This window comes from Polypterus senegalus, chromosome 11, assembly GCF_016835505.1.
Source record: "Polypterus senegalus isolate Bchr_013 chromosome 11, ASM1683550v1, whole genome shotgun sequence".
Classification (NCBI taxonomy): domain Eukaryota; kingdom Metazoa; phylum Chordata; class Cladistia; order Polypteriformes; family Polypteridae; genus Polypterus; species Polypterus senegalus.
In genome coordinates, this window is record NC_053164.1 from 18,730,587 (window position 1) to 18,745,176 (window position 14,590).

The window sequence follows — 14,590 nt, forward strand, 5'->3', positions numbered from 1 at the left end:
TGGTTAGGCAACCATTATTTTTTGGGTCATTGTTATATCGTTAACCTCTGTCCAATGTATATGATGGCATTTGTGTAGATTTCAGAAGACAATATGTTCTGTACATTTCAACGTTCATCCTCCTTCTATCATCTTCAGTAAAGACAAGTGAGCCAGTTTCAAAAGCTACTATGCGTATCCAAGCCATGGTGCAGCCTCCTCATGCTTCATAGATAAACTATTTGGCTTAGAGTCATTGGCAGTCCTCTCTTTCTCCACACTTTTCCTTTCATTTTGGTAAAAGTTAAATGTTGCTCTGAAAACCCTTCTGGATTTATCTTTGTATTTCTTGTGAATTCCAGACAACCTTCAGTCAAGAGGCTCATGCTTATCAGAATGGTGAGCATTAACACAGTCACCCTCTGCACCATGTAGACTGTCTTATTTTTTGGATGTTATTTTTGACTTTCTCTTCACAGCTCTAATGATGCTCCTGTCATCCAATTGCTGTGGGCTTCTTGAAATGGCTTGCTCATTGCAAACTATTTGTACCTCTAGAGGTTTAGTTCTTTTTCAAAATATGTCATATTGTTGATTTTGGAATACTCAGTTGTTCACCAATGATTCTGATTGGTATTTGTTTTAATTTCATTTTCAGAATCGCTTGCATTTCTACCATAGCTAGTTCTCTAGTTTTCCGTCTTATTTTTTTTTATTTTTGATGTCAATGCCAGACTCCAAATCCAGACTTCCTGCGGCTACAACCAACCCTACACACTCAGAGCTCTTATATGTGTTGATAATTAAGTAAACACCCAAGCAATTAAAATAACCTGACATTCATCTTTCCCAGTACTTCTGGGGTACGAAACATAACAAAGTAATTTTTCTAGTATTGTTTGATATATATAAAACATTTTTCTAGAAATGAAAGCTGGCAATAATATTCATCTTTTCACCTAGAAAACATATTTTGAATATACAGTATAACAAACATAACTTATATTAACTTGTCCTAGTAATGTTGCTGCTCATTGTATGTATTTGATTTATATTGACACACATTACCATGTTAGTTTGAATAAGATGCATCCATTGATTTTTATTGCCCATCACCTACATGAACAGAATTTTATTTTGTCTGCTCCAGTGTGATCAGTACAACAAGGACTCAATGTAGATGAAGCTGATCAGTATAGAATTCTCAGTAAAATGTTATGGTACTACAAAAATGCATCTGTTATTCATGTAATGCCATGTAACAAGGCCTTAACCAAGAGTTTGTTTGGTTAATTCTCTTTCTGGCATTAAACATGCATTGTTGAAAAAATGTATTGGTTTAATACAGTGGTTTCTTATAAAATAAGGTAGGTAGCATTACTTGCTTTTATTTCTTAGTTTATCAGATTGTAGATAACAATCTTTGTATCAATTATCTATGTTGTGTGGACTTAAATTGATACTCTTTAGCTATATTCTGTAGAGGAGTTTGGGACTCAGCTGCAAAATCAGATTTACACTGTATCTATGTAACATCCCCAACGTTCATATTTTGCAGTTCAAAAGAATTGTTTTATCCTGATTTCAGGCAACCTGACAATTCTAAAAATGTCTTTGGACAACCTAGACTAAGAGCTTCCCTGAGAGATCTGAGATCACCCAGAAAAAGTTACAAATCAACCATTGAAGATGACCTCAAGAAGTTAATCATCATGGACAAAGATTCAGAGCAAGAGAAGGATGGGGTAGGGTTTAATTCTCCTTCTGCATTTTTATATTTATTAGTTGTATTTATTGTTAAATATCAAGTTTAAAGAATTAGTGCCCTTTAAACTTTATTCTGACATTCTTGATAATGTTTTTCTGTTTTGTGTTACTTTTCAAAAGTCGCCAAGGAAAACACTGCAAAGAACATTTTCGGATGAGAGCATTTGTAGTGGTCGACGAGACTCAAGCTATGCTAACAGCCAGCTCTATGACACAGATTTAGCTAATGACCTCCTGTTTACTAGCACTTTGCCAACCCGCAAACAATACCAGCCTCAGAGCAGTGCCAATCTGCCGGAGAAGAAGTGTAAGTAAAAAGTTACAATGGTCCATTCCAAAGGTGTAATTATTATTTTAAACAAGGGTAGCCTTAACTTCACATTACCCACTTTCGTCAGTTGGAAGTAAGACATAAATAACTAAATTTGCCACTATTAACAGAGAAAAAATATTGCAATAATCTGCCATTGCAGCATTGGAGTATATTCTTCTTTATATTTTCTTTGCAGCAATGGTTTCTGCTTCTGAGCTGTCTTTATCAGAGGCACGTGACAAGAACTCACTGAGAAGACTTGATCCTGGAATGATGCCCTTGCCTGACACTACCTCAGGATTAGAGTGGTCAAGTCTAGTTAGTGCTGCCAAGGCTTATGAAGGTAAGTAATGGAAAGGGGCAGACTGTCATTTTGACCACAGAGAACCTGCTCCGATGGCCTTTTAGTTTCAATGTCTAATGCACCATTCAGCATATGTGAACCGCTTTCAGTAACCCAATAGTTTTGCACTTGAACATCTTCTGACAAGGTACAGGTTTCTTGCAGACTGCATCAGGTTTTCCGCTAGTCTTCTAGGGCCTGCTGCTGAGAAACATCCCAACAGAATAAAGGCTTCCACAACCATGCTTCACAGTGGGGTTGGGTTATCCTTCATAATGTAAAGTGTATAGCTTATGCCAAATATAGTGTTTTATCTAATGACCAAAAAGCTCAATTTTAGTCTAATCAGACCATACAGTCTTCTTCGATCTGCTTTTACGCTTTAAAGTTTGTTTTTTAGTAGAGATGTCTTGTGTGTTTTTTCTCTTTGACACTCGCACGTAAAGCTGTGATTGGTGGAGCACCCATGAATAGTTGTGGTCTGCACAATCCCTCCAGTCTTAGCATCTGTAGCTTGTTTTCATAGGTGTCTTGGTGGCATCGCTCACTAGCCATCTTCTTTGCGATCGCTCAGTTTTTGTTGACAGTCTGTTCTAGACAGATTAAAGCTGCACCATTTCTTCATGACTGCTTTGACTGAACTCCAAAAGATAGTCAGTGACTTAGATATTTTCTTGTCTCCATTCCCTTAATTGTTCTTGTGTGGCACCTTTTCACTGAGGTTTTAGAATGTTCTTTTGTCTTCATTGAGTAGTTCAGGCCACCACCCTGACTCACCTACAAGTTGACCCTTCTACATACAATGGCATTTAGACTACAATCAATTGAAACCCCAGATAGGATTGATTTCATCATTAAACTAATTATGTGACTTCTAAATATAATTGGCTGCACCACTGAGGATTTTATGCATCATATTGAAGGAGATGAATGATCATGTGATCAGTTATTTGATGTTTTCTATTAATCATTAATTTATCCCACTTTGCAGAGATCTGTTTTCACTTTGACTTTAGAGTCTTTTTGTGTTGATCAATGTGTAGAATGTCTAATTAAATACACTGTGAAGCAATGTTTTATAATAATAAAATGTGAAAACTTCCAAGGGGTGAATACTTTAACCACTCTATATTATAAAGAATAATAAATCAGTTGTTCCAGTTTCTGTCCCCATCAACATAGAAAAATGGCCTTCTGCTATCCTTTAGCCTTGCAGCTGTAGACACCTTGGAGTGTATTCAGTATTCTAAGGTCTGTGGAATTCATGCCACTTATCCTCCTCTTTTCAGCTGCCCATTTGTTTTAAATATCTGGTTAATGAATGTCACTCCATAATGTGGCTTCATCTGGCTTTCACTACAATCTTCTGTACTCTCTGTTAGTGTCAAACAGAGTGCAGTGCATTCTCGAACAATAACAACTGTGACTCTGTTTAATCAGACCACAAATGAGAGAGCTCATCTGCTTTTCCTTCCAAATTTCTTAAATGAATGTCCTCCATTTTTTTTTTGTAAACTCTACGAAGTCCGCTTTTATTACCATTTTAATAACCATCTTATTTACATCAACCATCTGTAATTAGTTCTGCATCTGTCGATTACTTGAAAAGGTAAAGAGGGTGAATGTTAGGAATATCAAAATAGTAATTAAATCATGTATCAATGTGAATACCAAACAGCTAGAGTAGTATTTAAAATATTATACAGGTAATATTTAAATGTCTGAAAGTTGTATTCCTTCCTGTCTGATAATACATCCACAATATTCTCCACAACATCAAACACTTTTTAGCAGTCTTGACTCTTTTGATGATTTAGGCTCCCATGTTAACGTTTTTTTGTAATAAGCCATTCTCTGCATTGTAGGTGTTAAGTGACAGTCCCTTAGAAACTGAACTTAAAATGATCATTGTCTGCAAGCACAGAGTGTTCTCTCAGGAGAAGCATTTGACACGCATGGGAGTCTGTCATCCAAGACAAGTCCTTCTGTATCCAGTACAATACAGTGCAAAGTACAGGGAGAGTCAGGCAGGAATCCAGGACAGAGTGATCATGGGACTGAGGATTGCTAAAATTTAGGGTACACACTACTCCCTACTTCTAAAAGCACTTAAATTAAATGCTCAAAATAGTTGTAGTAAAGTAGTTCTAGCTACCAGGTTATTTCTACAAAAGATTAGTTTGTTAACTATATCTCTAAACAAAGAACTGAGGAGAGGTGTGTATATAGAACACAGATAAACACACAGACATATTGTATAGGACCACAGCAGTACATACTCTTATTTACTTTTAACTTCTATTTACATTTTTATTAGTGTTTTTATTGTTATGCTTTATTTTAGAATCAGGCTAGAGAGTCATATTTCATAGACTGTTTACTCTTCACAGCCACAATGCAGCTTCCCTACTGTTTTGAAGAGTGAATTCCTCTCACTGGAGGGCAGTATACAGTATTTAACTCCTAATTAAGACTGCTTTGGTAATTACAGCAGCTTGTTTTAAACAAGTATATTTTTTACTTAATTGCAAGCTGAACTACACAGCTGTAGTGAAAGGAGTTTATATTTCAAAGTTTAGGAGAGACATTTAAAAGGCAGATAAAGTACTGTGTAAATTTATGAAAGAAATAAGTACATGTGCAATTTTGTGTATTACCATAAGCATACCAGTCCCAGTTGTTATCTGTGAATTGCCTGATTTTTTTTTTTTTTTCAAGCGTCTATTTTTTCCATTACAGTGCAGAGAGCTGTATCTCTCTTCTCTCTCAATGACTCTACTGTGAGCCCGGACGTCAGACCAGTGCAAAGCCCGGGTCCCACCCACACAGGCAATGACAGACAAAATACTCCAAGAACAACGCCCACTATAAGGTAAGCCAATTAAATTTCCCTGAGTCCTAGTAAGAAGCAGGTATGTGTATGAGCTTGATTCAGTTTTAGCTGAAGAGTAGCTTTTGCATTGAATTTTCTGGGTGGCCAGTAACCTCTTTCAACAATTTTTTTTTTCATGAAAATTCGCTGTGTGGCTGGCTGGCTGGCAGGCAATCAATTTTATCTCCTGCACCCCATGATGATTTGCAAAGCCAGTGTGACATAATAGAGTTATAGAATAGAATTTTTTTTTTTCTCCAGCCTTTTCTGTCCACCCTGGCCATCGGACCTTACTTATTCTATGTTAATTAATGTTGACTTATTTTTATTTTTTACTGTTTCTTCTTTCTTTCTATTCTTCATTTTGTAAAGTACTTTGAGCTACATTTTTTTTTTTGTATGAAAATGTGCTATATAAATAAATGTTGTTGTTGTAGAGTTGTAGCATTGCCACCGGCTGAACCACATGGTGAGTGACAACCATGGGTTCCACTGGTGCACATGCCTCCATGTGCACTGATAACCCCATGGAGTGTAGGGTCATTATGCTGGATAATGTACTCAATATGTGATGCTACAGGGAGGCAGTGCAGTGATCTATAAAGAGAAATAACATATCAAAGCATAGACCAGGAGTTGCGCTGCATAGTCCATTAGATAACGGCCTGATCTTGTGAATGTTGTATTGAATTAATCTACAAGTATGGAAGACAGTTACAGTGCAGGACAAATAGTCATCAGTCACACTTGACGGGTGTTAGCGAAATGAAAGAAGAGAACAAAATACGAGTATCAGAGGTTTTTCTGCATTTGCATGAAATGTTATTTTCCAGTTTTTTGGGGAGCAAATGTGTGGTCAAGTATAAATTATACATTAAGAAATTTTGTTACAAATGAGTAATGTGTGTTTTCTTTTTTGTTTTTTTTTTCCCTTACTGATCACCTTTTGACCAGAAGTATAAACTAGACTTTCTTTTATAATCTTTTGTGTTTTCTTTACACAGTATATTGCAGTAGTCGTCAGGTTCTGTCCTGCAGGGGCCCCCTGTCTTTGTAGGTTTTCATCCCAACCAATGTCATCTTTTTATTGGACTCTGACATTAATTAAGCATTCTAGCTGTTAGTTATCAAATGGGTATGCTAAATTTTTACTGAATGAAATTTAAACAAAGTGTAGGAATTCTTTTCTACTTTTTAGTTTTCAAATGATATGGGAAAAAATGCAGATATGTCTTAAATCTATCATGAATACACTTTGCTGAATGTAAAATAGGAGAGTAAATAGAAAATGGAAAGCTAATTAAATAATGAGATCAATTAAAGGTAATAATGTCTTGTTGATTATGAAACCTTTGAGAACAATGGCCTCCAACCAGACCTGCACTTAAAAACCACTGGTATACAGTAGACGTTCGGCAATACAAGTGTTTTTATTTTTCTTTGTTTCAGTGAGGAAGTTCCCCCTGACCTTACTGGCAGATTGTACCATTTAGAGGTCATGCTGAAGCAACTCCACAATGACCTGGAGAAGGTAAGAGTTGTGTTTATGCATAGAATATTCAAAGCTGGCAATTTTGTGGGTATTCTTTGTTTAGATAAAGTGCAATCATTGAGTCTGAATGAGATTGTACTCATAATAATACCACATATTGACAGATTCCCTTCCATTGTGTTTTTACACTTGTTAAATTAAATTAAGGTCTGTATCATCATTTCTTTTTCTTTACTCATCAGGAGCTATTCTGTTTTTTTAAAGGTTAATAGCAGTATTATACAATACTCGCAGAACTGATTTTTCAGGTAGATGAGTTTTCTTGTTTTTCACTGATATAATTGGCACCTGATTGGTCTTCAACTATTGTAGCCCATTCAAGTCAAAGCCTGACATGACATTCTGCACACCAGTGATTAATCTATACTAATAAAAGGCAAAGCCCTCACTCACTCACTCACTCATCACTAATTCTCCAACTTCCCGTGTAGGTAGAAGGCTGAAATTTGGCAGGCTCATTCCTTACAGCTTACTTACAAAAGTCGGGCAGGTTTTATTTCGAATTTCTACGCCTAATGGTCATAACTGGAAGGTATTTTTCTCCATTAACTGTAATGGAGTTGAGCTGGAATGACGTGGGGGGCGGAGTTTCGTGTGACATCATCACGCCTCCCACATAATCACGTGAACTGACTGTCAACGCAGTGCGTAGAAAACCAGTAAGACCTCCAAGAAGCGCTTAAGAAAACATGCATTGTATAATTGAGAAGGCAGCGAAACAATAAGAAGCAAGCGAGTGACATATACTACCATATTCATGAGTGCTGCTGCCTCGGAAAGAAAGCACGGTGTAAACCTAAACTTTAAATTAAGTTCATAGACAGGCTACCGCTGGCGTTTCACATGCCCACAGGTAATGCGGGATACAAGTTTAATGAGAGGACGAGGATATAAACGAGTTTTGATCACTTTGTAACTAAGTTAAAATTGTAGGTGAAGGGTGTGCTTATGCAAATTCCGAGAGACTGTGTTTGTGGGGGATTGATAGTTAAGGCGGGTGGTGGAGTCACGTCATCATCTCCCCTCCCATTCATCTCATTTCGCTCTGAGCTGAGCTCCGCGGCTAACGCCGTCTTCCGAAGCAACTTCGTCAGACTGCCACCAAATACTCACAGAAAAATCCACAAGTTAATACACACGCTGTCTCCTCCAGGCACTACTTACAAAAGGTTACATTGACAATCGTGTTACGTTATTTTTAAAATCTTTCCTTTTCTTAGCACAAGCACAGCTGAGAAGCTTCGATGCATGTGCTCCATAACGTTAAAAATAATGCATTTAATCACACTTTGCATTACAAGCAAAGGGGAGCTTTTGTCAATGCATGATTTCCTGGTACACCGATTACATTGATCAGCATCCCGATTCATTTTACCCTCGCACCACCTTAGTTTGAGAAGAAGTCTGAAAAAATATGAGGTTAACACAGAAAAACAGATCACCAATTCAAGCTTTATGAATAATCGATTCGCCATCAATAATTGTTTTGGTAAAGCCATCCTCCTTCCATTTTATAATTTTTCCGCCATTAGCCATGATTAAATGAACGGTAAATAAAGTAAGAGCAAAGCGAGGGTGACTTATTTAGGCAGGCATATATATGACAGCAACACTCATGACAATGTCAATCATGTTACATTATTATTAAAATGTTTCCTTTTCTTTTTCATTACTTCTTTAACACACTACTTCTCCGCTGCGAGGCACGGGTATTTTGATATATATATATATATATTATATATATATATATATTTATATATATATTTATATATCATATTATATTTGAATGACATCCAAAGAGCACTGAGACTTTTGATATCATGAACGTGTCTGCAAAAACTGTGGTCTCCTGCCCTGCAAAAGTCGAGCAGCCAGTGCGCGTGCATAGCTGTGCCGGCCTTTGAGACGCTGACTGCGCTTCTGCCTTAAGTCAAAGTGAGCACTTTTAATTTTTTTCATCCTCCCCCTGCGCTATAGCCCAGACAAGTGCAAACACGGGACCCCTTTTCTACACCACGGCAAAATAATATTAAGGCGATTCACACTTTCTTTTGCACGTATACGATTATGAGGTCCTCACCTCGGATTATGAAGACACGCACAGGAGTGGAGGACTGACAGTGCCATCACAGCCGATTAATGGCGGGACGTCTCACCAGTCTACACAAGACCCACCGCGGCTGTCCCCAAAAGGCGATCATAACGTCAGCGAACACATCTCTCTATACTATATAAAAGAAAAAGGCAACTTTCCTTTCTTTACACCTTTTTTCCTTTTATCCCAAACCAAAGCCTTTCTCTCTTAACACTGCAGAGGACACAAAACTAATTTTCTTTAAATGCCGGTAAGGTACATTACCAGAGGCACAAATTTGAACGTTCACATAGAAAATGTAATTTCTATACCACAGCCGTCGTGTAGCGCCTTTCAGAAGGGATCTACTACCGAGAGATGATCCATATATATTTTAGCTGCTATTAGTTACTTACCTGTTGTGTTGCACAGTCTTTAAAATGTAGTTTACCCGCAACCACTCCAGTAGTGCTCAATGTACCTGTACTTCTTAAAACGTTAATGTTTTACTATTTAATAACTTATAGACTATATTTTATTATTTTCCCTTGCACTCAGTGACCAAAGCTATACACACACATATAGACACATACAAACATACACACAAGTATATGTATGTGTATATATATATATGTATGTGTGTGTATATATATATATATATATATATATATATACACACACACACTACCCCTATATATATATATATATATATATATATATATATATATATATATATATATATATATACACACCCACACACATACACACATACATACGTACATACATACACACATACTGTATATATAATTTTTGTGTGTGTGTATGTATGTATGTGTGTGTATATATGATGTAGATAGGTATGTATATATATATATATGTGTATATGTAGATATGCATATATAGATATGTAGATATGAAGATATGTATGTGTATATATATGTATATATATATGTATGTGTGTGTGTGTGTGTGTGTGTATATATATATATATATGACAGCAGCAATCCAAGCTGTGAGAAAAGAGTAAAAAGGAGGCGTGTCAGACGTCGTGGTACATTTTCTGATGCAGCTACCGAAAACAACTTCGTGGCGCGCCGCCAAAAACACAAAACGATTACTTTGACAATCATGTTACATTATTTTTAAAATGTTTCCTTTTCTTTTCATAACTTCTTTAACACATGACATCAGCTGCTGGTATTTTGCTATATATATATATATATATATATATATATATATATATATATATATATATATATATCACAGCGACACTCATAACAGTGACAAAACAATTACATTGACAATCATGTTACGTTATTTTCAAAATGTTTCCTTTTCTTTCTCTTTCCTTCTTTAACACACTACTTCTCCGCTCGAGTATATATATATATATATATATATATATATAGATAGATAGATATGAGAACAACACTCATATCAATGACAAAACAATTACAATAACAATCATGTTACGTTATTTTTAAAAAATTTTCCTTTTCTTTTTCGTACCTTCTTTAACACACTACTTCTCTGCTGCGAAGCACGGGTATTCTGCTAGTTTCATTATATGAGGTTTGCCTGGTTGTAACAAGTCTGTTTACTTGTGCAATTCCTGCCATGCTTCTGGACCCATATATTTTTGTCTATAGGGTCACCTGTAACTGTTAGGTTTTTTTTTGCTTTTTCCACCATTTTCACTAAACCATTGAAAAGGTTTTGAGTAAAAATCCATGATAACAGACATTTAGGAGATGCTAAAACCAACTATGTGAATGCCCTGGAATGGTTGAGTCAGCGTGCATATCTCAATCCAGTTGAGACTTTGTGGCTGGACTTAAAAAAGATCTATTCACTTACAATCCCAACACTTTATAACAAAGCTTAAGCAGTTTTGCAAAGAAGGAAGGAAATAATTGCTCTGTGGAAATGTGCAAATGCACAGACTCAAGGCTGTCATGGCTGCCATCTACTAAATACTGACTTGAATCGAATGAAAACTTCTTCAGTTTACACCTTCAAATTTGTTGTTTCATATTTGCAATTATTTTATATTACTTTTGGAGAGATCTGCTTTAATTTTGATATTAAGCAAATTCTTTCCACTGTGATTCAATGTTGTATAACCATAAAATGTGAAAACTTTCAAAGGGTTGAGCACATTTTACAGGCACTGTTTAGTGTTTCTCAATGTTTTTAGTGTTGCAACCCATTTTTGGTCTGCATTGGCGTATCGAGTGCACTCGTCACAGTTGAAACCCTCTTGCAGATTTGAGTGCAATCGTCACAGCTTAGGGGGGATCAAGCATGATTGTCAGAGCAGCATCCTGTAGCAACTCACTACATAACCCATTTGTGACTTTCAGTGCAACCCATTACAATTATAAACAATAGCAACTCGCCAACAGCGGCCTGCAACCCACAAGTAGGTCACAATCCAGTGGTTTGAGAAGCACTAACTGTAGATGGCACTGAAACACTATGATTTTTAACATCTTACAAGTACTTGGGGGGCGGGGGGTTGGGTGGTGTTCCACATTAATGGCAGGATGGAGTGGTCTCGGAACACAGAGGAACTATATAAGAAAGGGCAGAGCAGGGTATTTTTTCATTAAGAGATTATGTTCCTGTAATGTGGGAAGTGACATCCCCTGTCTTTTATAACTCTGTGATGTTCTGTGTGATTTTCTACTCTGTGGTGTGCTGGCCTGGTAACATCAGTTCCAGAGAGGCCCATCGAATCAACCAGCTTATTATAAGGACAAGCTCAGTTATAGGTCACACTATGGACCCCTGGAGGTTGTAGCGAATGGAAAGAATTAAATCCAAATTGAGTGCCATTATTACCAATGCTGCACATCCTCCCTCTGACACACTAACACAGGATTTTCAGCCAACCCATTACTCAGCAGAAGTAAGTCGAGAAACGCGACTGGGGCTCCTTTATAACAATAGCAATATGTCTTACTTGGACTGTGGCAGCCATGTCAGAAGTTTTCTTTCTTGATAGTTATTCTTTTGTGTGTTCAGACCAAAGTGTATGTGTATTTATTTATTTACATATTTACTTATCTACCTATTTAGGTATTTATTTGTTTAAGGTGCTTCTGTAAAAAGCCCAATTTCCCTCAGGGGACTAATAAAGTTCTGTTCGTCCTTCCCTCCCCCTCTCTCTATATAAGGGGTGAATATGTTTTATAGGCACTGTTTATAATGGGATCTTTTATAAAAAAAAATGGGATCTTTTGTAAGAAATGCTTTACAGTATGAATATTCAAAACTGAACATCTGTAGTTTGTGTCATACAACTGTGGACGGTACTAAACCATTGAGATTTTTAACATCAACATCTTAGAGTTTGAATACTTTTTGTAGGCACTGTATGTATTCATATTAGCTATTTTTTTCTTCATCTTTCCTTAGCATTGCTGCTGTTGTTGATTAAACACATGCTGGTGCAGTATTTACAGCAGCCGTGTAAATATAAAATTATCACTTTTTTTGATAAGTGGGTAATTGTAAATTAATACTGCTTTCTTTGTTTCCAGGAAAAGAAAGATAAGGTTGCATTGCTAGCTGAAGTAGCCTGTTTAAGAGAAAATAACCAGCGGCTTCAAGAGGAGTCTCTGACAGCTAGTGAGCAGCTAAAGAAGTTCAGCCAGATTTTCTCCAACTCTGTGGAAAGGAAGTAGACATGAAAGGACCCAGATTTGAGCAGGTTCGAGTATCTGACCTATTTCCAGAAAGGAAATGTTCATTGAAGATACATGTAAAAAGCTTGAAATGAAACATTTAAACCACTTTTTTTGGTGCAGCTAAATAATAGAGTTTTTCCCTCCTGGATTGAGTGAACTGTATTTAAAGTAAGAGCTGAGTAACAGTTATCAACAGATTTCACTACAAACAGTTAGGTGTCTGTGATGTTCTCAGTATTCCTCCAGGAAGGAAAAAAAAGTCACTCCCGAGGACTGATGATGGAGCGCAATATGTAGGAATAACCACACTGGAATGGAATCAGCTGGAATACTCAATACCATTTGATATCTGAAGACAAATTCAACCCAGACTTTTGAAACTCTGAGCCAGTTTGGTGAGAATCAGTCACCAAGACTATTGTTATTCTATTAAAAAGCCCAGAGTCGGCTATGTTTTTGTATATTTGATCTGAAAAACTAATTGAGCAGTCCATCATTCAGACTTCAAAAACTGGCGGTATTTTGTTCAGAATGGCTTCTTGTAAAGAGTGTCTATGTGATTTTGCAATTTCAGACTTTGAATATGAAAAAAATAACTGTCTGGCAAGTTAAAGGAAAAAATATCTGAGTGACGTTTAGATTATTATCTTTTTTTTTTTTTTTAAAGCAGAAACATTTAAAGACACTAGCTGGCATCGATTTTCTTTTGCTGTTGTTGTTGTTGTTTCTCTTCTTGCCAAAGTAATTAGGTACTACATTCTTTATATGAGGCCTAAGAATTCGGTCAACAGCCTTTTCACAAAAACAATCACTTGAAGTTGTACTGTGTGGCAATTTTATTTTGATACAGCTAGTTTCTGAAACAGCACTTAAATGTTGGTGTTTAAACAGATTGCTTGTGAGGATGACCTTTTTTATTGTCTTCCCAGCATTAAGGTATATTCATATAGCTGATAATTTTTGGGACCATATCTCATTCTCAGGAGAAGAATACAGCAAAGTATACTTAGTTTTTGGTTTTTTTTTTTTCTTCTCTCAAGCTATATGTAAACTTTATTCTTTGCCTTTCATGCAGATAGTAAAAGCCTTGATTCATTATTCTTTTAGTTAATTTAAATTTAGGCTTTTAAAATTATTTATTATTTAAAAAAATAGAACAGCCATTGTGCTCAGGCAAAAGCAGTCTAGGTTTATTTGTAACAGTCAGGGTAAACGCGCTAAAAAACAAAACACTGTGCCAGTTAGTGTGTTGGCAGACAGCACCACATAAAAACACCAGCTTTTCTCTTCACTTTGCACACATTACAGCCACCATGCCTGTTTTTCATTGACCATCCATCAGCGGAGATTGACACTTAAAAATATCTGAAATATTTATTCATATGAAATATAAAATATGCTGCACATACTTGGAATATATAGATTTGATCAAGCCTTGTTTAAAAAAAAAAAAAAAGATTTTCTTTAGTTTTGACTTTAGACATATAAAGTTACTATGAAGTGCATGCATGTTTTAGATGAGTGGGATTACTCTTATAGAAACCATTAAAATACGCTGAAAAAATACTCCTTAAATATCCTCTTCAATAAGTATAAAATGCAATGTCTTAATCTGCCTCTGCCTTTCATAAGGCAGATTTTTGATAGGAAAGCAGCTTATTCCGAGTTGCTTGTCCACGGATCATTTAGAGTATGGATCTCTCTATCTCAGTTGAATAGAACCAAAAGATGCATTGTATACAGTCCTTTGCTACAATACTGCCATCTGCTGGGAATTTGGAGAACCAAAAACTAAAGCAAAGGAGAGGTTATAGAAGTGAGCAGTCTTAAATAGAAGCCAAGCACAGGATTTAACAGGACTGGCTTTGCAATAATAGAAGAAATGCACTAAAAGCATATTACTGCATAAACACAAGCTTTCATACTTCAATGATCTGAATCTTGTTTTCTTTTTGCTTACACTGTAGAGCAACTTTTTCTTTTAACATCGAAAGGCTG

At 36.2% G+C, this 14,590-nt stretch overlaps 1 protein-coding gene across 4 annotated transcripts in view; it reads left to right on the forward strand.

Annotated features, from left to right (window-relative positions):
• sipa1l3 (signal-induced proliferation-associated 1 like 3) overlaps positions 1-13,243 on the forward strand; it is a 306,750-nt gene extending 293,507 nt beyond the window's left edge. For 3 of the 4 annotated variants that reach the window (XM_039768114.1, XM_039768115.1, XM_039768117.1), the window contains 6 exons: positions 1,568-1,724; positions 1,867-2,053; positions 2,256-2,402; positions 5,142-5,274; positions 6,724-6,805; positions 12,446-13,243. In XM_039768114.1, the coding sequence (XP_039624048.1) occupies positions 1,568-1,724; positions 1,867-2,053; positions 2,256-2,402; positions 5,142-5,274; positions 6,724-6,805; positions 12,446-12,589 (850 nt within the window). In that variant the 3' untranslated portion in view covers positions 12,590-13,243. The remainder of the gene's footprint in view (positions 1-1,567; positions 1,725-1,866; positions 2,054-2,255; positions 2,403-5,141; positions 5,275-6,723; positions 6,806-12,445) is intronic. The other variant, XM_039768116.1, reaches the window with a different exon arrangement.
• Positions 13,244-14,590: the final 1,347 nt, after the last annotated feature.